General features: G+C 44.1%; 1 protein-coding gene across 3 annotated transcripts in view; it reads right to left on the bottom strand.

Moving 5' to 3' along the window:
• tulp4a (TUB like protein 4a) overlaps positions 1-22,916 on the bottom strand; it is a 378,343-nt gene that overhangs the window by 45,095 nt on the left and 310,332 nt on the right. For all 3 annotated transcript variants that reach the window (XR_013888258.1, XR_013888259.1, XM_080200309.1), the window contains exons 9-12: positions 14,695-14,839; positions 12,726-12,870; positions 12,182-12,275; positions 5,430-5,573 (exon numbers count right to left, since the gene is read on the bottom strand). Coding sequence is in view for 1 of the 3 variants with exons in the window: in XM_080200309.1 (XP_080056435.1) it covers positions 5,430-5,573; positions 12,182-12,275; positions 12,726-12,870; positions 14,695-14,839 (528 nt within the window). In the remaining 2 variants the exon portion in view is untranslated. The remainder of the gene's footprint in view (positions 1-5,429; positions 5,574-12,181; positions 12,276-12,725; positions 12,871-14,694; positions 14,840-22,916) is intronic.

Raw genomic sequence — 22,916 nt, 5'->3', positions numbered from 1 at the left:
CCCTGTTTCTGACTGGAACTTTCCACTCACCTGACGAAGGAACAGCATTCCGAAAGCTTGTGGCTTTACTATAAAATAAACTTGTTGGACTTTAACCTGGTGTGGTGAGACTTCTTACTGTGCATTCCCACTGATGCAGCGGGGCAGTTGGTGGTCCCTTCTGCCCCAGTTGGCACTTCTGGCACTGTCCTACCAATTTCGCTATGTCTGCGTCCAGACATGGCCACCAGATGTAGTTCCTCACCAGTATCTTAATTTTTGATACTCCAGGGTGCCCATGGTGTAACTTGGCCAGTATGGCCCAACTGCCCTGCCTTGGGATGATGACCCGTGCTTCCTACAGCAGTATTCCATCTTCCACCATGATCTGTTCCCTTCTGCTCCAGTATGGTTGGAACTGTGGATAGAACGGTTTTTCCAGCTGCCCTGTTGGCACCAGGTGCCAATACAGTGTTTTTCTGTGTCCACTGGCGTATATTATGTGCATCCACTGGGAGGATATCCATAAAGTTTAACATCATCATGATCTCCTCCATCCTGGGTACCAATAGTGGGGTGTGCAGTAACGGTAGTCAGCTTAAGGCATTTGCCACTCATTTATATATACTACGAGCAACAAAAGTCCCAGAACTGATCCCTGTGGAACACCGCTAGTCACAGCCTTCCATTCAGAAATGCACCCCGCTACTGCTACCCTCTGTCTGCTACAGCCAAGTCAGTTCTGTATCCATCTTGACAGCTCTCCTCTGATCCCCAATGACTTAACCTTTTGTACCAGTCCACCATGAGGTACTTTGTCAAAGGTTTTACCGAGGTCCATGTATACAACATCCACTGCCTTTCTCTCATCTATCATCTTTGTCACCTCCTTGAAAAACTCGATCAAGTTAGTGAGGCATGACTCCCCTTTACTAAATCATGCTGTCCATCTGTAATAAGTTCATTTGTTTCCAAATGTGAGTAAATTCTGTCCCTAAGAATCTTTTCCAATAATTTCCCTGCCACTGATGTAAGGCTTACCGGTCTATAATTTTCTGGATTATCCCTGCTGCCCTTCTTAAACAATGGAACAACATTGGCTATCCTCCAGTCCTCTGGAATTTCACCTGTAGCTAATGAGGATACAAAGATTTCTGACAAGGCCCCAGCAATTTCCACCCTTGCCTCCCTCAGTATTCTGGGGTAGATCTGTTATAATTTATTAAAAAAGAATGAGACATAATACAGTCTGCTCTTCAGCAACTTTTAGCGATTAAATCTAAATAACTACATGAAATCTCTCTGTAAAAGCAACATTTATTTATCTAACAGCAAACAAGTTAACCAAACAGACAGTTGTAGACAGTGAGGATGGATGTTACAGTTTGCAGAGGGACATGGTTAAGCTGCAGAGTTGGGCCGAGAGGTGGCAAATGGAGTTTAATACGGAAAAGTGTGAGGTGATTCACTTTGGTAAGAGTAACAGGAGTACAGAATATAGAGCTAATGGAAGGGCTCTTAGTAATGTTGACGAGCAGAGAGATCTCGGGGTACATGTGCATAGCTCCCTGAAAGTTGGCTCCCAGGTTGATAAGGTTGTTAAGAAGGCGTATGGTGTGTTAGCTTTTATTGGTAGAGGGATTGAATTTCGGAGCCGTGAGGTCATGTTACAACTGTACAAAACTTTGGTGTGGCTGCACTTGGAGTATTGCATACAGTTCTGGTCGCTGCATTATAAGAAAGATGTGGAGGCACTGAAAAGGGTGCAGAGGAGGTTTACCAGGATGTTGCCTGGTATGGTGGGAAGGTCTTATGAGGAATGGCTGAGGGACTTGAGGTTATTTTCATTAGAGAGAAGGTTACGAGGTGACTTAATTGAGGCATTCAAGATGATCAGAGGATTGGATAGGGTAGACAGTGAGTGCCTTTTTCCTCGGATGGTGATGGCTAACATGAGGGGACATAGCTTTAAATTAAGGGGTGGTAGTTATAGGACGGATGTCAGAGGTAGGTTCTTTATTCAGAGGGTAGTAAGGGCATGGGATGCCCTGCCTGCAGCAGTTGTGGACTCGCCAACTTTAAGGGCGTTCAAATGGTCAGTGGATAGGCATATGGGTAACATTGGAATAGTTTAGGTTAGAGGGTCATTAGATTGGTTCCACTGGTCGGCGCAACATCAAGGGCCGAAGGGCCTGTACTGCGCTGTAATGTTCTATGTTCTAAACTGTTAACAAGTTGAATAAAACACAATTTTATGAGTGCTGTTTAGATAAGTACAATTCTCAGTTATTAACAGAAAAACTTCTTTTTGTCACTTTCAAAATACAACCGTGTTTATCTTCCAGAATCTTCTGAAAGCATTTCATGGTTCTGTTAAAGTTTTTTTTGCTGTACTTAGAGATGGGCAGCACGGTTACACAGTAATTAGCACTGTTGCTCACAGCACCAGGGACCAAGGTTCAATTCCCGACTTGGTAACTATCTGTGTGGAGTCTGCACATTCTCCCCATGTTTGTATGGGTTTCTTCCAGGTGCTCCGGTTTCCTCCCACAGTCCAAAAGATGGTATGTGCATTGGCCATGTTAAATTCTCCCTCAGTGTACCTGAACAGGTGCCGGAATGTGGCAACTAGGGGAATTTCACAGTAACTTCATTGCAGTGTTAATGTATGTCTACTTGCGACTAATAAATAAACTTTAACTTTTAAAAGAGATGCAGGTGCATGCAGTACAGACTGAAACATTTTAGGCAGGCAGTTGCCAAGACACAGGCTGTTTTTGAATTTTACCCAGTTTAAATTAGGCACTTAACTAACAGCAGCCTATTAAACCTGAGAACCAATCCTATAGTGGGGATGTTGATTTGTCATCAGGGATATAATAGCTAGCTCCCAGCTCCAGAGAGCTAGCCAACAACTGTTCTTTGAAGATAAAATCTGACTGTATTTTGAGACTGACTAAGAAAAGTTTTTTTGTTAGTAAGTAGGAAATTGTATTTATCTAAACAGCATCCCCTTAGAATCTTCTGTCTTCTTTACTCTGCCTTCACTATCGAGATGAGGCTTTCTTTCGGTATCTTTTCTATTCAGATGAAGCTTTGAACAAATAGCTCTTAGCTGTGACAGAAACAGTTGCTATGTCAGACAGCAGTTGCTCTCTCTCTCTCTCTCTCTAGAGCTGCGAGCTGTGGCCAAGAGCAGTTGCTGGCTGGGTCTCTGTGTCCAGCTGAAAATGGAAGAGTTTCAGATCCTCTTTTCCAGTGAGTTTTCATGCCCCACCTTATACATTCTGTCTCTGAAAAGATGGGCTAGTCAGATTCTAGCCACCAAGGCTGTGGGTGGGGCTTAACTTGCCAGACAGTCTGTAGAGGGAGTTTTTGCGCATATGCAGACCTCTCATGCTGCACATGCACATTAGCAGAAGTCTGACAGAAAGAGAGAGAGCTGTCAGGCCCTTGTTACTGCAGACAGCTTCAATGAGCCCCCAACCCCTCCGCGGCCTGAGATGGAGACCCTGCTGCCCAGAGTCTCTCCTGCCCCCATTGATCACAGGCAGAGTGGCAGCAGGCCCCCCTTCCCTCATTTGGCCCGCCCCCACATTCCCCAACCCCTCACTGATTTTGATTTGTCACATGTATTAGTATACAGTGAGAAGTATTGTTTCTTCTGCACTATACAGACAAAGCATACCCTTCATAGAGAAGGAAAGGAGAGAGTGCAGAATGTAGTATTACAGTCATAGCTAGGATGTAGAGAAAGGTCAACTTGGTGCGAAGTAGGTCCATTCAAAAGTCTGATGGCAGCAGGGAAGAAGCTGATCTTCAGTTGGTTGGTACATGACCTCAGACTTTTATATCTTTTTCCCAATGGAAGAAGATGGAAGAGAGTATGTCCCGGGTACATTGGGTTCCTTATTTATGCTGGCTGCTTTCTGAGGCAGCAGGAAGTGTTGATTGAGTCAATGGATGGGAGGCTGGTTTGTGTGATGAATTAGGTTATGTTCATGATCTTTTGTAGTTTCTTGCAATCTTGGGCAGAGCAGGAGACATACCAAGCAGTGATACAACCAGAAAGAATGCTTTCTAAAGAGCATCTGTAAAAGTCGGTGAGAGTTGTAGCTGACATGCCAAACTTCCTTAGTCTTCTGAGAAAATAAAGGCGTTGGTGGGCCTTGCTAACTATAGTGTCGGCATGGGGGTGATCATGACAGGTTGTTGGTGATCTGGACACCTAAAAGCTTGAAGCTCTCAACCATTTCTACCTCATCCCCATTGATGTAGACAGGGGCATGTTCTCCTTTACACTTCCTGAAGTTGATGACAATCTTCTTCATTTTGTTGACACTGAGGGAGAGATTATTGTCATCGCACCAGTTCACCAGATTCTTCATCTAATTTCTGAACTCTGTTTCTTCATTGTATGAGATCTGACCACTATGGGGGTGTCATCAACAAATTTATAAATCGAGTTGGAAGGAATTTGGCCACACAGTCATAGATGTATAAGAGGTATAGTAGGGGGCTGAGGACACAGCCTTGTGAGCTCTGAGCCTGGCTCCGCATGGCATACCCCATTGGCCCCACCTCCTGGCACTGACCTCACAGGCCTGACCTCTGGCACTGCCCAGTGGGCATTGCCCAGGTATCTGATGGACACTGTCCTGGTACCAGACAGTGCCAGATTGGCACTGCCAATCTGGCACTGTCCAAGGGACACCCCTGCCTTGCATTCAATGGCCTCCAGGTCCATTGGCAAGGCCAACACGACTGCTCCCCATTCATGGGAGCAGGTGTTTTCCTTCCTTGTGAGAGAACCTCTCATAAGGGCCATGAAGCCATATTGGCAAGCAAGTCCAAATGATTGAGCTCCAAGTTCGCTAAACACATGAAATTCAACATTTAAAATGTTAAAAAAGCAGTCAGCCTCTCACCCATTTCCGGCAAGAGGCTGACCGCGCTGGAAATCTGGGTGACTTAAAATCGCGACAGGCATGGAAATGCCATTTGCGCTAGCTGCTTTACGCCTGATTTTTATGACATTTTCCTGCTGCAAAACGGGCGTAAAGAAGTCGTAAAATTCTGCCCAAGGGGTCGAATGGCCTCCTTCTGCACTGTAAGGATCCTGTGAATCTGTGACCCATTGCCATAATAAAAGTGGATGTTACGAAAACAAAAACTTGCCCTTAGCTTGGCGCAAGTTTAAAGACATATCTCTGTATGTGGCTAGTGTTATTGGAAATATTTTGAGAAATTCTGCAGATATAATGACCATAAAATGATTTAAGCTGCATTTCTATGGAGAGCAGGAGGATGCGTACTCCTGCACTCCATACACTAAGAAGCCTGTACACTAAGAAGTTCAATTCAGGATTCAATCTATGTAATCAAGGAATAAAACAGGTTGAGTCTAATCTTAGTTTAAATATATCTATATAAATATAGATAAGACTCACCTGCAAGATCGTCCTCATCTTCACTGAAAACACTGGGATTGAATATAGACATATTGATAAAGTCCATTGTGAGCTTCCGTACTTCTGGTAAGTAAATTGTCATTTGTCTGGGCTGAAGGTGGAGCAAGCTGGTTTTGTAGATTACTAAGAATGACAAAATGATTTTTGTTAATTATATGCAATTCTAAATGTACTAAAACATAAATGAATAAATTAAGCTGAAAATAAACAGAAAAATATTTATGCCTTATCCAAAGCGATATAAACAATTTATTTCACTTGCTGTTTTGCCTACCCAACAACAAAAACTACAATTCAGAAGTATGAGTAAGTTTTGAGAATGGAAAAAAATTTGTATTAAGAAATGGGTAACACACATGCCCATAACGTAGAACCTTAATGCATACTTGACACCATCTTTCAGGGAGTTACTTGTAGTAATTGGCTTCATTTTTTAAAATACAGAAGGTAGATTAGCTCAGTTTTTGAGGAAGATTGGGGCTATGTTAAAATAGTCAGTCATTTGTTGGAAGAAGACCATTTGGCCATTATGCCAGCTCTATGTAAAGCAATAATTTGATCCCCATAGTTCTGCAAGTTTATTTCCTTCAAGAGTCCATCTAATTTCTTTTTTAAGTCATTTCCACTTCACCATTCTTGTTGCTGAACCCAATGATTTATTGTGAAATTGGTCACGTTCATTTAACTATTCTCACTGGTGGTGAACAGAAACTCTCCTTGCTAAAAATCTCCAATTGAAGTGTCTCAGTAAAAGTTTCCCTGTTCCGCATCTTCCCAAACAGTCATGGGGAGGCAGTAGAGCATATATGTAGACAAATCTCAGAGAAATGTAAAAATAATAGGGTAAAAATCAGATTTCAACTTCCCCAATATTAATTGGGATGTGCAAAATGTGAAAGGCTTAGAGGGGGGTGGAATTCTTAAAGTGAGCTTTTTGAACCAGCACATAGAAAATTCCCCAAGAGAGGGGAATGTTACTTGACCTAAATTTAGGGAAATGAAGCCAGGCAGGTGTTAGAGGTGTCAGTGGAGAGCATTTCAGTGATAGTGACCATAAGCTCGATAAGATTTAAGGTAATTATGGCAAAGAACAAAGATGGACCAGGAGTAAAGTTCCAAACTGGGCAAAGGCTGAATTTAAGAGGATAAGACAGAACCTGGTCAAAGACTTGTAAAAAGATCCACATCAGAGCAGTAGAAGTCTTTTTCCCAGGGTGGAAGAGTCAATTGCTAGGGGGCATAGGTTTGAGGTGTGAGGGACAAGGTTTAAAGGAGATGTATGAGGCAAATTTTTTACATGAGTAGTGGGTGCCTGGAACTTGTTGCCAGGGGAGATAGTGGAAGCAGATACGGTAGTGACTTTTAAGGGGCGTCTTGACAAGTACATGAATGGGATGGGAATAGAGGGATATAGTCCCCGGAAGAGTAGGGGATTTTAGCTAAGTTGGGCAGCATGGTCGGTGCAGGCTTGGAGGGCTGAAGTGCCTGTTCCTGTGCTGTAATTTCCTTTGTCCTTTGAGTCATTGAAAAAGTAACTAGAGTACAATGCCAACATGTTCCTGTAAAAGTAAAGGGTGGGACCAAATTGTCCAGAGAACCCTGGACATCAAGAGATATAAGAACATAAGAACATAAGAAATAAGAGCAGGAGTAGGCCATCCAGCCCTTCGAGCCTGCCCCGCCATTCAATAAGATCATGGCTGATCTGTCGTGTCTCAGTTCCACATTCCCGCCCTCTCCCCATAACCCTTAATCCCCTCGCTTATCAAAAACCCATCAACCCGCGTCTTAAAAATATTTAGCGAGGCAGCCTCCACCACCTCAACGGGCAGAGAATTCCAGAGACTCACCACCCTTTGAGTGAAGAAGTTCCTCCTCAACTCCGTTCTAAACCGCACCCCCCTTTATCTTGAGGCTGTGCCCCCTAGTCCTACTGTCCTTTCTGAGCGGGAAGAGCCTCTCCACCTCTATCCTATCCATCCCATTCATCATCTTATATGTCTCAATGAGATTTCCCCTCATTCTTCTAAACTCTAACGAGTACAAGCCTAGTTTATTCAGCCTCTCCTCATAGCTCAACCCCCTCAACTCCGGTACCAGCCTAGTAAACCTCCTCTGCACTCCCTCCAAGGCCAAGATATCCTTGCGTAAGTACGGCGACCAAAACTGCACACAGTACTCCAGCTGCGGCCTCACCAATGCCCTATACAGCTGCAGCAAGACCTCCCTACTTTTATATTCAATCCCCCTCGCTATGAAGGCCAGCATCCCATTAGCCTTCCTGACCACCTGCTGCACCTGCAGGCTGGGTTTTTGCGACTCATGCACAAGGACCCCGAGGTCCCTCTGCACCGTCGCCTGTTGCAGTTTTTCGCCCCGTAAGTAATAGTCCTTCCTACCATTATTCCTACCAAAGTGGACCACCTCGCACTTGCCAACATTAAATTCCATTTGCCATTTCCTGGTCCATTCGCCCAGCCTATCTAGATCCTTCTGCAGACTCTCCACACCCTCCGTGCAATTTGCCGTTCCACCAATCTTGGTGTCATCAGCAAATTTCAACACCATACACTCGGTTCCCTCCTCCAGATCATCTATATAAATGGTAAATAGCTGGAGATGCCGGCATTGGACTGGGGTAAGCACAGTAAGAAGTCTCACAACTCCAGGTTAAAGTCCAACAGGTTTATTTGACAGCTGCAAATAAGATACGCTACAGGAAAGGATGTTCAGAAGCATGGTACATTGAGGAGACCGTGCAGACGCTACGACAACGGAGGAATGAACACCACTCGACAATCACCAGGCAGGAGTGTTCTCTTCCATTCGGGGAATACTTCAGCAGTCACGGGCATTCAGCCTCTGATCTTCAGGTAAGTGTTCTCCAAGGTGGCCTTCATGACACACAACAACTCAGAATCGCTGAGCAGAAACTGATAGCCAAGTTCCCGCACACATGAGGATGACCTCAACAGGGATCCTGGGTTCATGTCACGCTGTCTGTAATCCCCATGACTTGCCTGGGCTTGCAAAATCTCACTAACTGTCTTGGTTGGAGACAATACACGCCTCGTTAACTTGTGCTTGGCCCTCTCTCCACTCACATTGTCTGTACTTTTAAGACTTGATTATCTGTAAAGATTCGCATTCCAACCATTATCTCATAAATTGAGTTTGTGTCTATATATGCCCTATTTGTGAACACAACTCCCAGTCACCTGATGAAGGGGCAGTGCTCTGAAACCTTGTACTGCCATATAAACCTACTGGACTCTAACCTGGTGTTGTGAGACTACTTCCCATCATGTGAAATAGAGGACAAGAGGGAAAAGAGAGGCTATGGCAGATTCAAGGGACTGAGAACAGTGGATGCTGTAGACGAGTATTGAAAGTGCAGGGGGTACTTAAGAAAAGAAATTATGAGAGTTAAGTGGTGCATGAAAAAACACTGTTAGGCCCAGGTGTTTTCTAAGTATATTCGGGGCAAAAGGGCAACCAGGGAAATAGTAGGATCCATTCAGATCCAAAGTGGCAACCTCTGTATGGAGTTGAAAGATGTAGGTGAGGTATTAAATGAAGTTTTGCATCTGTGTTCATTATGGAAAATGATGGTGTACGCTTAGAAAGCAAGAAGGGGGGACTATGATATAACTGAACACATGGAACAGCCATGAGGATCAAATTCGCACCTCAATATGCCAACATCTTCATGCGCAGCTTGTTCCATGTGTCTGGTCGAAGAACTGGTTGTTGAAGGTGAAGACATTATGGTCCAGGATGAAGCAGATGAGCACAGGTTCGAACAAGACCTCTTCACCGCTCAGGACCTTCAACCCATGCTATAAACTAGATACATCAATGGCATTTTCTTCCATTGGACTCATGGTGAACAATCACTGAAACAACTATATGATGACATCGCATCAGGATATTACAATTGACTCATCGATCGAAAGTTCCGATGCGCCACAGCGAAAAACTGCATCAACCTCCTCAGAAGCCAAACATGGGATACGGCGGACAGAGTACCTTTCATCGTCCAGTACTTCCCCGGAGTGGAGAAGCTACACATCTTCTCCTGAGCCTTCAACATGTCATCGATGAAGACAAATTTCATCAAGGTCATCCCCATAACCCTACTTCTTGCCTTCAAATAACTGCACAACCTCAAACAGACCACTGTCCGCAGCCTTCAGGAGAACAGTGATCATGACACCACACAATCCTGCCACAGCAACCTCTGCAAGACATGCCGGATCATTGACATGGATACCATCATCTTATGTGAGAACACCATCCACCAGGTGTATGGTATATACTCCTGTGACTTCGCCAATGTTGTCTACCTGATACGCTGCAGGAAAGGATGTCCTGAAGCATGGTACATTGGGGAGACCATGCAGACGCTATGAAAACGGATGAATGAACACTGCTCAACAATCACCAGGCAACATATTCCCTTCTTGCTGGGCCTAACAGTGTTTTTTCATGCACCACTTAACTCTCATAATTTCTTTTCTTAAGTACCCCCTGCACCACTTAACTCTCATAATTTCTTTTCTTAAGTACCCCCTGCACTTTCAATACTCGTCTACAGCATCCAACACTTCAGCAGTCATGGGCATTCAGCCTCTGATCTTCGGGTAAGCATTCTCCAAGGTGGCCTTCACGACAAACAACAATGCAGAACCGCTGAGCAGAAACTGATAGCCAAGTTCCACACACGAGGACGGCCTCAACCGGGATCTTGGATTCATGTCTTCCTATCTGTAACCTCCACAGCTTGCCTGGGTTTGCAAAATCTCATTAACTGTCCTGGCTGAAGACAACACACATCTCTTTAACCTGTGCTTAACCCTCTTTCCACTCATATTGTCTGTACCTTTAAGACTTGATTACCTGTAAAGACTCCCATTCCAATCATTATTTTGTAAATTGAGTTTGTGTCTTTATATGCCCTGTTTGTGAACAGAACTCCCACTCACCTGATGAAGGAGCAGCGCTCTGAAAGCTTGTGGCTTGTGCTACCAAATAAACCTGTGGGACTTTAACCTGGTGTTGTGAGGCTTCTTAATGTCCTTAATTAGCTGAGGCATAGAATATAGGAGCAGGGAGATAATTGTGAGATGAATAAAATGCTCGTTAGGCAGCTAGAGTAATGTTAAGAAGTTCTGGTTCGCCATGTTACAGGAAGGATGTGATTGCACTAGAAAGGATGCAGAGGAGATTCACCAGGATGTTGCTGGACTTATAGTGTTTCAGCTACTACTAAGAGAGGCTGAATTGGTTGTTTTCCTTACAGCAGGATCAAGCTGTACAAAATTATGAGGGAGATAGATAAGGAAGTTAGCAAGAAACCTTCTCCCTTGGTAGAGGTCAATAACCATAGATTTGAGATAAGAAGTAGGAGATTTAGGAGGAATTTGAGGAAAGATTTTTTCACCCAGAGTGGTGGGAATTTGGAACTCTACTTGAAAGGGTGGTAAAGGCTGGAATCCTCAGAACATTTAAGAAGCATTTAGGTGAGAACTTGAAAAGCCATAGCATACAGGGTTACGGACCAAGTGCAGGAAAATGGGATTAGAATAAAAGGTGTTTGATGACTGGCATTAACACGATGGGCCAAAGGATCTCTTTCTGTATTGTTAAACTCTATGACTATATGTGACCCACACCTAACAGAAGACTCTTTTACCTCATGGTGACACGATGGAAAGAGGTCATATGTGAACAGGTGTCCATTGTAGCCAAGTAGCCTGTTGTAAGTTCTGGAGGCTTGAAGAAGGGTTAGAATTGCTATCTGCTGCAGGATAAAAGCATCATGGATGTTGCAACAATAACAGGTTTTCACTAAGATGAATTTCTTGCTATGGGTCGCACACCAACTGTATAGCCCTTAATGCTTCCTTGGAACATCAGAACCATGTACAATTATGTGCCTTTTCACCCCGGATTTCTCTCCTTGTAGTTAGGGTTAGGGAGGAGGAGTGATGGGGTATAGAGGCCCACGGCCTCTCCTGGATATTTCTGCAAATTGTGGCATGTTGTTAATGTATCAATCTGCTGTTGGAAAGGAATCAGTTGCTAACTATGAAAGGATAGCCATATATTTAAAGAACTGGGAATGCTGTCCTTACTGATTTGAAGATCCAAGATTTTGTAAAGGGGGTGCCCTAACTTAGTCATAATCTCCTTGATCAAGCAAAACCACCTGAGGCTCCTGTCTCATCCCAACTTAAAATTGGTGCTCCTGGATGGGCTTTCTAAAGACTGCCTTTTTTCTTGTTCTTCACACAGATTTCTCTTTCTACCTCTGCACATATTGCAGAGCAAGTGGCACTGTAACTACTGCCTATATACTTATGCAAGGCAATGTATTTGTGCATTATGTCAGCCCATTGATATCTATAATGTCTTAATCTTGCTCATGTGACCTCTGCACAGTATGTATCTGCATGCTCCATTCCAGTCATAAACTCGCCGGAAGGAAGTGACCAGTGACACTTTAACTCTGCAGGTATGTCTGCATAGTATCGTTACAAGCACCTTATGAGAACTAATTTACTAGCCATTAGGTCTTATTGTGTTTTATGAGCCATGTAATTTAGACTAATGTCATTAATTCCATTAAGCTATTTGTTCATAAATGTTGGCCTATGCCCACATCCATGAAAGAATTAATAAAAATTCCAAACCTGCTCCTATGCAGCCTATTAATTTTGAATTCCTACCTGCACCCAGATTACTTGGTAGAAATGAAGCCAGTCCCACAATCTTGAATTTTGTCCCCCAGATGTTAGATGTGACCTGAGCAAGATAGTTGTGCTGAAAAAAAAAGTACATTTTCTTTCAAAATGCCACTTTATAGTAGTGGAAACTGGTTATCAAGCAGATGCAGGAAAAGGTACTAATTTGAACTTGATATTAAGGTACAAGGTTAGGACAAGGGCAGAGTTTTGCCTAATTCATGCTTGTAACTTATGTGGAATAATTAACACTCATACTGGATTTAAAGAGGATAATGTTCACTCTCCAACACAAACAGCCATCATTTTAACACACATCCCAAAACACAAAACTAGACAAATCTCCAATATGTAGATATGTTAAATCCAGTTTGTTTTGTAAACCCATAATTATTTCTATTCTTCTGAATAATGACATGATTATTTGCAAAAAATATGAATTTAAATGTCAATTAGAACTAATTATTTAACTTTAGAAAAGTAACAAGAACTACAGTAAAGAATCAAACAAACCCATCTGGCATCATACCTGTGTGATATCTTCTAAAGGAAATTCTTTGCGAGTTAAACTTGGGGAACCAATAGAAGGTTTTCTAATTGGTAATCGTGGAGACTTTGATATCTCCTGGCTAGCCCTTGAAAGTTTGGGTGATTTTCTAGCATCGAGATTGATTCTGGTGAGAAATGCACATGAATTAGCATGATGCTTGGGCAATTATGACAATTCACTCAAGTTCCTCAAGTCCCTCACTAACTAGGGCTAATTTTAGCAGACTTGTGCTCTTCTGGTTGAAATGAAATAATTTAGAATTACACTTGGGTCATGGTTCAATAGTCAAATACTAAACAGGACAAAAGTTTTTCAAGTTACTGGGGGTATATAAAATGTTTTCCAAAGCATTAGGTATTTTTTAATTTATGATGTAATCAATCTACTGAAAAGTGGCAGTGAATTTCGCTAGGTTTAAGGGCACAAACTGCTGTGATAAAATAAAGATGGATATTCAACTGGAGCCAAGAGTGCATAGTATTTCAATTCTGGAGTCCCCTCCTATTTGTCATTCATATGCTGCCCCTTGGTGTGAGCTTCTAAATGTACCTTGCTATGCCTAGCTCTACTGCGTTAAAACCAGCATCAATCCTTCCATAATTGAGATTTGTCACCCTACTTGGCTGACATCCATCACTTCACAAGTAGAAATTTTCTCCAACTAAATACTTCAAAGGCACTAGTTTTGAACACCACCAAGATCTCTGTTCCCTAGCTACTGAATCCACACTTTCATAGCCACTGTCTAAGGCTGATCTAGATTGTTAGCAGTCTTGACATTCCATTTGATCGGGATAAGCTGGCAGACACGTATTCTTGCCACTTACATCCACCTCCATAATTGTCATCTGTCACCACTCGGCTCAGATCATGCTGCAGAAACATAATATTCCATTACCTTGTACCTTCCAAGCTGATTCAAAATACTGATCCCCACACCCTCACATTAAATTTCATACATCGATTACCCCATCTGCTTACTGACATACGTGGGCTGACAATGCTTTGATGTTAAAATTTACATCCTTTAATTTCAAATCCCTTTATGGCCTTGCCTTTCCCTGTATCTGTAATCTCCTCCAGTCCTGCAAGCCTTCATTCTCTCTATTTCTGGTTCTGTGCGCTACTCCAATTTTGATTGTTCCATGATGTTGTAGTTCTGAAATTTCCTCTCTACCTCTCTTTATCACTACTGACCCTAAATGATCTCTGGCCAACACTTCAGTTACTTATCCTATTTTTTTTAATTTAGTGTTAAATTTTACGAATGCCTCTGTTAAGTGTCTAGTATCTAACATATACATATACAAGTACTATATATTTTTGAATAGTTGAAATAGGTCATAATTTTTTTATGTGATAGAGGTGTCACTGGCTGCCAGCATTTATTGCTCATCCCTAATTGCCCTTGAAGGGACATTCATTAATCTACCAATTGCTATTGATCTGGGGTCACATGTAATACCCAGTAAGGATAGTAGATTACTTTCCCTAAAGAACATTAGTGAACCTGATGGGTTTTTACAAAAATTAACAACGGTTTCATGGTCAGCATTAAATTCTAGACTTTTATTCATTCAAATTTCACCATTTTTAAATTCTAGACTTTAATTCAATTCAAATTTCTTCGCTTGTTGTGGTGGGATTCGAAACTGAATCCCCAGAGTATTACCCTGGATCTCCAGAATATTAGTTAAATGACTATATCACTATAACAATGCCACCCATTTAAATCATGATCTGATTGAATGGCAGAGCAGGTTCAAAGGCTGAATAGCCTACCCTCGCTCCAATTCCTTATGTTCTTAAACTTAATATTTACCAGCACCAATGATAACAATAAAGCAAGACCAAGTGGAAGAACTAGTGGGAAAATGTTTTTTTAAAACTGTTTCATTTTAAAAGAACCCAAGTTATCAAATTTGTTAGTCCTGAGTAGTTTGTGTACCTGGGTAGTTTGGGGGATTTGCTAGCTCGAGAGATCTTTGGAGATTTCTTGCCAATCCAGTCATCACTTAGTTCTATATCACTGGAGTCAGAACAGTTACAACTATCAATCATTGCTGTCATCAAGTTGTTTCCATAGATTTCATCTAGTAAAAGCATACAAGAAAAGAAAATTAACACCTAGCCCAAAAGCACATCCTATATACTTTTAAAAGGCATGCTATTATAAAAGTCATGAATGTTTTGTATTGCATGAATAATAGAATTCAAGTTTTCAAACATAATTTGAGAAAATGCCTCAATTAAGAGTTAGAAATATAATTTAGAGATACATATAATGGTACAATAAATGCTTGGTTGCACCATTTTGAGAAAAATCCAATTAAGAATTGAGCATCTGCCCCCTAATTTACGAGAACAGGACCTTTTCACATGAAGGAAAATAAAATGTGGCCAGCTATCACATGCATTTCAAAAGCCATGTTTCTTCATCTGGCTACTATTGGCGACAGGAGAAAAAACACACAACCTTCTGCTGGGGCTGCAACAAAAATTGATGTTTGTCACTTCTGTGGCATTAGCATAACATTCTGTCTTAATTATGATTGGGCAAGGGAAATAGAAGCCAAAACCAAAAACAGATTGAATGCAAAGAACAGTAAAAATTACTGCTGTCAAATGAACTTAAAGCATTTCTGAAAGACAATTCAACGTTTGTAAAACAAACAAAAACATTTTGTTTTATAGATGTTTGTTTGCTTTTTTTAATATGTGCTAAACCACTAATATCATCGAACGTAGCTTGGACTAAAGTTACAGTCATGTAGTGACATGCAAAAGACTAATTTTATCTGCATTGTTTGGATAAAAAAAATTGCCTGGAGAGTGCATCAAATGGAAAATCAGACAGTAGATGTATAAAAAAAATAAAATCGCACATGGTTTTCTTAATTATAATAACTGTAAGGATTCCCCCATCCTGCTCTCTGCCAATTGGCAATTCATGCTCAAAAAGTATAACTAAAAATCTACACATATTCAAACTGCCATATTGAGTATTGTTAATTTTAGAAAAATCAAGTAGTTACAATAAATAGTGAGATAATAAGTAAATTATGATACTACCTTGAATTAATAGGCCTACATCTTCTGGCCTCTGGATGGTCATACATTGGAGATATTCTGTCTACAAAGTCCCAACACAAGGATCCCATGGGAATTGATAGAAAAGTTACAATTTCCCCTGCTTCTGGAACCCTCAGATGAAATCTCCAACTCAAGGTACCAAGGAAATGTTGGACTGAAAAAAACAGATCCAACTCCTGGGTAACTATATAACTGAACACCAACCACTTCCCCAACCCCTACCCCACCACATCACCATCCCCCCATAACCCACTAGCCCAACAACCCCTAACTTCCATGTCTGACCCACCAACACTTCAACTCTCCCTCCCCAACCTTCTGTCCCACTGATTCTCCAACAACCCTGAGTCTCCCGATCCATGACACTCACCCACCCCCAACCCACCCCACCAACACTCCAACTCTCCCTCCCCGACCTTCCAACCCGCTGACTCTCCAACAACCCTGACTCTCCCCTGTCCCATGACCCTCACCTGCCCCCGGCTCGCCCCCAACCCTCTGAGTGGCATCAACCTGATAATTATGCTAAACTCCTCATTGAAATATCATTAGTGGGTTGGATGGCCCATTCAGCAGCCTTTCACTATACACCCGCCTCCCCAACCAGAAGTCACGTAGGTTGACTTGGTGTTGCTCTTTAAAAGTGACGCCCTGGCACCATGGCCTCCAAGATGAAGCAAGGAAGTAAGTGGCCTGCTTAAAACCGCTATGCGTTGTATGGGGAAATTAGCTGGAGTACTGTGTGCAGTTTTGGTTGCCGCACTTACGCAAGGATATTTTGGCCTTGGAGGGAGTGCAGAGGAGGTTTACTAGGCTGATACCGGGGTTGAGGGGGTTGAGCTATGAGGAGAGGCTGAATAAACTAGGCTTGTACTCGTTACAGTTTAGAAGAATGAGGGGAGATCTCATTGAGACATATAAGATGATGAATGGGATGGGTAGGATAGAGGTGGAGAGACTCTTCCCACTCAGAAAGGACAGTAGGACTAGGAGGCACAGCCTCAAGATAAAGGGGGGGTGCGGTTTAGAACAGAGTTGAGGAGGAACTTCTTCACTCAAAGGGTGGTGAATCTCTGGAATTCTCTGCCCGTTGAAGTGGTGGAGGCTGCCTCGCTAAATATTTTTAAGACGCGGGTTGACGGGTTTTTGATAAGCGAGGGGATTGAGGGTTATGGGGAGAGGGCGGGAATGTGGAACTGAGCCACGACAGATCAGCCATGATCTTATTGAATGGTGGGGCAGGCTCGAAGGGCTAGATGGCCTACTCCTGCTCCTATTTCTTATGTTCTTATGTTAAATTAAGCATCTCAACTGGGCCTTGAGCTAGACAAAAGGAAATCCCCCCCACTGCACAGGGGTTTCTTAGGTGATTGGTTTAATGATGCATTTACACAGTTCTAGCTATCTCCTACCACATCAGTTTCAGGCACTTGACTGTTGAAAGTCTTTATTCCTCTTGTGTTATGTAAAGCTCTGAGGTTTCTACTCAATGCTAATCCACGCACCATACCGATCTGGACACCTGCATATTTTTATAAGCTGCCCATTTACAATCTGGCCCTGCCCTGGGTTTACTTAATGACTGTCTGCTTTTGTCAGCCCTCTCTGAACTCCTTCCACTCACAGAATATGTTAACCTTCGGGGGTTCTCTTCCCTTTAAGTCTGAATGAGTCCAAGCAGTTGGCACAGCTCATGGAACTCCCTGTCTTGACAGTCCAAAGCAGATGAGGGAAGGATCAAATGCCCCAGTAGCAGGTTCAATTCTGACCCTGTCTATGTGGAGTTTGCATGTTCTACCCATGTCTGCATGGGTTTCCTCTGGGTGCTCCAGTTTCTTCCCACACATCAAAGGTGTGCAGGTTAGGTTGACTGGTCATGATAAATTTCCCCTTAGTGTCAGGGAGATTAGCAGAACAAATACATGGGGTTACAGGGATAGGGCCTGGGTGGGATAGTTATTGGTGCAGGCTCAATGGGCCAAGAAGCCTCATTCTGCACTGCAGGAATTCTATAAGAAGATGTGCTGGTAGACAGCCCATATCCCATCTAACATTGCATTGTCAAAGTATTTGTAGAAAATCTTGTTAAGTTGTTGCCCTCTGCCCTGTCCTGCAGCTGCTCCTTCTGATCTCATCATTATTCCACTGGATAATCTTGCTGGAGATCACAAAGGCTTTTTGACCGGATTCTCATTTTTACCAGTAGCTATATCACTCAGTACAACTGAGGGACCAGCAAAGACACACATCTCTCTCTGAACAAAATCATTGGTATTTAACCACTGCAGCTTCTTCAGAAGGAAACATTTGCCCACATACAATTAACATCCAGTACACGCAAACAGCTGCTACAGCTCAGACACGTAGTCACAAGGGTCCCTCATTGAGAAAGTCCCCTTGGAATTCCCGAGAAACCCAGAAGGGCCACAGTGCATTTTGCTAACATCCAACGTAGTGCCCACAGGCTCCTTATGTGTTAGGGAGGGATTGTGAGGAGTGAACCGTTTCATAACAAGGGGTGGTTACTCTTTGAAGGCTATATGGTCGTACCGTTAACTGCCGTCACTGGAAGGGGCTGGGAGTTTGGTGGGGTAGGGGCACAGTCTACTGCCAAATGAACGTAACGTGTCGGGTCATATTGTGGTTGCCCGGTTCTTTGGAGTCTGTCAACCTGCCTGGAAGAAGGTGGCATGATGCTCATTCAGAATGTTCCACCAGGCCTGCTTCCTCGCCTGTGAGACCAAAATGCTGCCTCTCTTATCCATGCTAGCCCTGATCTTCCTTTCAACTGTTCCTCATCACTGATCAATCAGTTATCTCTCAAAGGTTACACATAATCAGATGTTAAAGGAAGACACAATGACAGTGAAGGTCATGGAGTTCATGGGCATGGGGCCATCGAGTCACATCCACTTTCACCCTATCATGAAGCACTCCATAAGTGTGGAGGTGAAGGAAAGGAAGATGCAGATATGAAGAGGGAACATGGGGCTGTGTCAGTGATAGTGCAAGCTATTTGGTGTGGGCAGCAGCTCCCATAAAGCAGCACTGTGTGGGGCAAATGCTGAGGGTTGGTCAGTCCTCAACTGTTGGATCACAATGGGATTAGGGAGGATGGTAAAGTGAAAGGATAGATGGATTACATTGCTGACTTTGCCTCTAGCTCTCTTCCACGTCCTCAGTTCAAAGATGATTTTGGTTTGGAGCCAGGCCAGCTTGCATTACAACTGCTGACTGGCACTGAGGCACACAGGAGGTAGCGAGACCACTGGAGCCAGTGCTCTGCAGCTGGCCCCAGAACATCAGAGGGCTGCCACAGAAGCTCAAGTGCTAGCCACCCATCAGGCTGAGGAGCAGATAAGAAGACAACGATACTATAGGCCATGTCATAGAATCCCTACAGTACAGTTAGAAGCCATTTGGCCCATTGAGTCTGCACCGACAACAATCCCACAGGGACCTGTGTGGAATCTCTCAATCTTCTTCGCACAGGTACATCTGTGAGTTCACAAATTCCCTGTATGTCGGGCATCAGACTACATCACCTTCCACCTGGACCAGGATGCCTTAGTTGCAAGATTCAGTGCCATCGCCGGGATGCCCCAAGTCCGGGGGGCGATCGATGGCAACAACATCACCCTTAAAGCAACGTATCAACAGGGAGTGCCTTTCATCAACAGAAAGGGATTTCACTTCCCGACTGTACAGCTGATGTTCAACCACCAGCTCAACATCATGCATATCTGTGCACAGTTTCCTGGGCGCATTCATCTTGGCAAACGTGCCTTCAAGGGTAACCCTCAATTGAGGGGTTGGCTAGAGGGGGACAAGAGTTACCCACTAAGGTCATGGCTAATGCTGTCTGTGTAGAGGCTGGAGACCGAGATGGAGACCCACTACAAATAGGCTCACTCTGCCACCAGGAGCATCATTAAGTGGTGCGTAGTCCTTCGAAAGACACGATTCTGCTGTTTGGACACTCTGGCACAATTCTTCAATGTAAGAAGTCTCACAACACCAGGTTAAAGTCCAACAGGTTTATCTGGTAGTAAAAGCCACTACCTTTCAGAGCGCTGCCCCTTCGTCAGGTAATGAAGGGGAAGGGGACTTTAACTTGGTGTTGTGAGACTTCTTACTGTGTTTATCCCAGTCCAACGATGGCATCTCCACATCAGGATTCTTCAATACAGCCTCCATAGGTTTGCAAAGATCAATCACTTGCTGTGTGCTCCACAATCTTGCCCAGTAGCAGGACAACATGTTGGAGGAGGAAGATGAAAAGGCGGTCTCATCAGACGAGGAGGAGGAAGAGGAGGACAGTTTTGAAGAAGGGCATGAAGCGGACCTGGAGAATGCTGGACAGACAGTGGCAGCCAGGTGCTATAAGGCCAGAGGACCAGGATAACCTTCATAGCTCCAGATTTGCCAGGTGTCAGGCAAAGGTGGGAAAATCTTGTGCCCGAGCAAGAGACAGAAGCCCCCTGTAGCCCATGCCCCTATTACCTTGTGATTTCTAGCACCCACACCTCAAAGAGGGTGTGGATCTGCAGCTTGGTCCATCAAGGCAGCACTGACCACAATCCCACCCAGGCCCTACTCTCATAAGCTCGTGCATTTACCCTAGCCAGTCCCTCTGACACTAATGGGAAATTTAGCATTGCCAAACCATCTGAGCTGCACATCTTTGGACTGTAGGAGGAAATTAAAGCACCCGGAGGAAATCCATGCAAAATGGGAAGAACGTGCAAACTCCACACAGACAGTGAACCAAGCCAGGAATCAAACCTGGGTCCCTGAAGCTGTGAGGGTGTGCTAACCACTGTGCTGCCCCCATGGGTACTGGAACAAGCCTTTTAGGGAAAGTAATGGGGACCGGGAGAGGGTGGTGGTGGTTTGGAGGGAGATGCTGGTAGCTGGGGTGTCTGAAGGTTGCAAAGGTTTAACGTTAGATGACAGAGGTTATGGACAGGGCTGATGCCAGGGGAAGACAGCTGGGTACTCATCCTTGAAGCAGATCATTCATCGTCTTCTTGCATTGAAGTGAGGTCCTCTTGGTAAGGCTGTTGCAAATCACTGGCTCAGCCACTGCATCCCAGGCATCTGCCACCACATTGACATGAAGTCTCCTGCCAACCCTGGGGAACAGGGTGCCCCCCCCTCACCACAACATGCTGCCATTGTCCGCATCAAGGAAGCGAGGTACAGCTCTTTTTGCTTCCATTTTGATTGATGAAGTGAGAGTGGAGATTGCAAGGAGCATTTACGTACTGTTCCTGCTTGCTACAGCTAGGAATGATTCTGGACTCCAGCGAATCAAGTGCTGCTGGAGTCAGAGAATCCACATGATTCACATGGTGGTGAGGTTGGTCTATTTGAGAAGGCTGAATTGGAGGTGATCTCCTGCCACCTCCAACTCCCTGCCGGTTGTACCTCCCTCCCTCACACCCCTGCAGAGCAATGTTCTCTCCACCCATCATAACTTTATACTTACTCAGGCCCCATCCCCTCAGCACTTCCCCGTGACAGGTATGGTGCCTGGTCGGCAGTGCCAGGGTAGCACTACTCCATGGACACTGCCTAGCCCTGCCGTTGACCATCCAAGTGCTTCAACAGCCCTTGATGCCCCCAGTGAGGCCATCATGTCTGGCCCCACTGGTAGAGACTAGTGGTGATTCTTGCAGGTAAGGTGAGACTGAATGAGAGCATCCAGGACTCGTTAAAATGACATGCTAAACACGCCAAGGTGCAAAGCCGATTTCGCCTGCAATACAGGTACTTTCAGCAAGGCAAGTTGTGTTACTAATTTTTCGTCTCCCACCCGATCTTACCACTTTGCCTTGCCGAAAGCTGGGTGGGATGAGGTCATACCCCAGGTGTGGTGATGCACGTGTCCGGTGGTTCCTTTCCCGCTGGCCAGATTCCTTGTTGGGAGCCTCATTAATTATGCATAGGCACAACGCCCCTGAATTTCCTGGACAGCAGGCATCTAATTGGTCCTCCCTCGTCATCAGGTGAGTTCAAAGGTCCCAGCGCAATATGCAAAGACTAGTCCAACACTCTTTCCAGCTCCTCTGCCTTCACCAGACTGTCCAGAACCACAATCATAGAATCACTACACTTCAGAACTGCCATTTGGCCCAACGAGTCTGCTCGAGAAATTTGATTGAATTTATTGAAGAGGTAACCAAGAAAGTTGATGAGGGCAGTGCAGTTGATGTTGTCTACATGGACTTTAGTAAGGCCTTTGACAAGGTACCACATGGTAGGTTGTTGCATAAGGTTAAATCTTACGGGATCCAGGGTGAGGTAACCAAATGGATACAAAATTGGCTGGATGACCAGAAGACAGGTGGTTGTAGAGGGTTGTTTTTCAAACTGGAGGCCTGTGACCAGCAGTGTGCCTTAGGGATCGGTACTGGGTCCACTGTTATTTGTTATTTATATTAATGATTTGATGAGAATTTAGAAGGCATAGTTAGTACGTTTGCAGATGGTACCAAGATTGGTGGCACAGTCGACAGTGAAGAAGGTTATTGAGGATTGCAGCAAGATCTTGATCAATTGGGCCAGTGGACTGATGAATGGCAGATGGAACTTAATTTTGATAAATGCAAGGTGATGCACTGGTCCATCAAAGCAGGGCAGGATTTACTCAGTTAATGGTAGGGCATTGGGGTGTGTTATAGGACAAAGAGATCTAGGGGTACAGGTTCATAGCTCCTTGAAAGTAGATTAATAGGTGGACAGAGTGGTGAAGAAGGCATTCAGCATGCTTGGTTTCATTGGTCAGAACATCGAATACAGGAGTTGGGACATCTTGTTGGCCCCACCCTTCTGGCACTGCCCAGTGGGCAATGCCAAGGTGCCCAGTGGATAGTGCAAGGTACAGGCTGACATTGCCCAAGGGGCGCCCCTCCTTACCCCCACCTCCAGGGCACAATGGTCTCTCTTTCTCCAGTGGGGTCAGGCCACCAGTATGCCGTTAGTGGAGAGATTTCAGTCCCAGACTCACTAATGATACGGAATGGAGATTTGGTAGGGGGATTGAGAATGGTAGGGGGATTGAATTTAGGAGTC

The sequence above is a fragment of the Carcharhinus amblyrhynchos genome, chromosome 12, assembly GCF_965287045.1.
Source record: "Carcharhinus amblyrhynchos chromosome 12, sCarAmb.v2.hapA, whole genome shotgun sequence".
NCBI classification, from domain to species: domain Eukaryota; kingdom Metazoa; phylum Chordata; class Chondrichthyes; order Carcharhiniformes; family Carcharhinidae; genus Carcharhinus; species Carcharhinus amblyrhynchos.
Note: the sequence above shows the minus strand (reverse complement) of the source record. Positions and strands in the feature narration are given on the sequence as shown.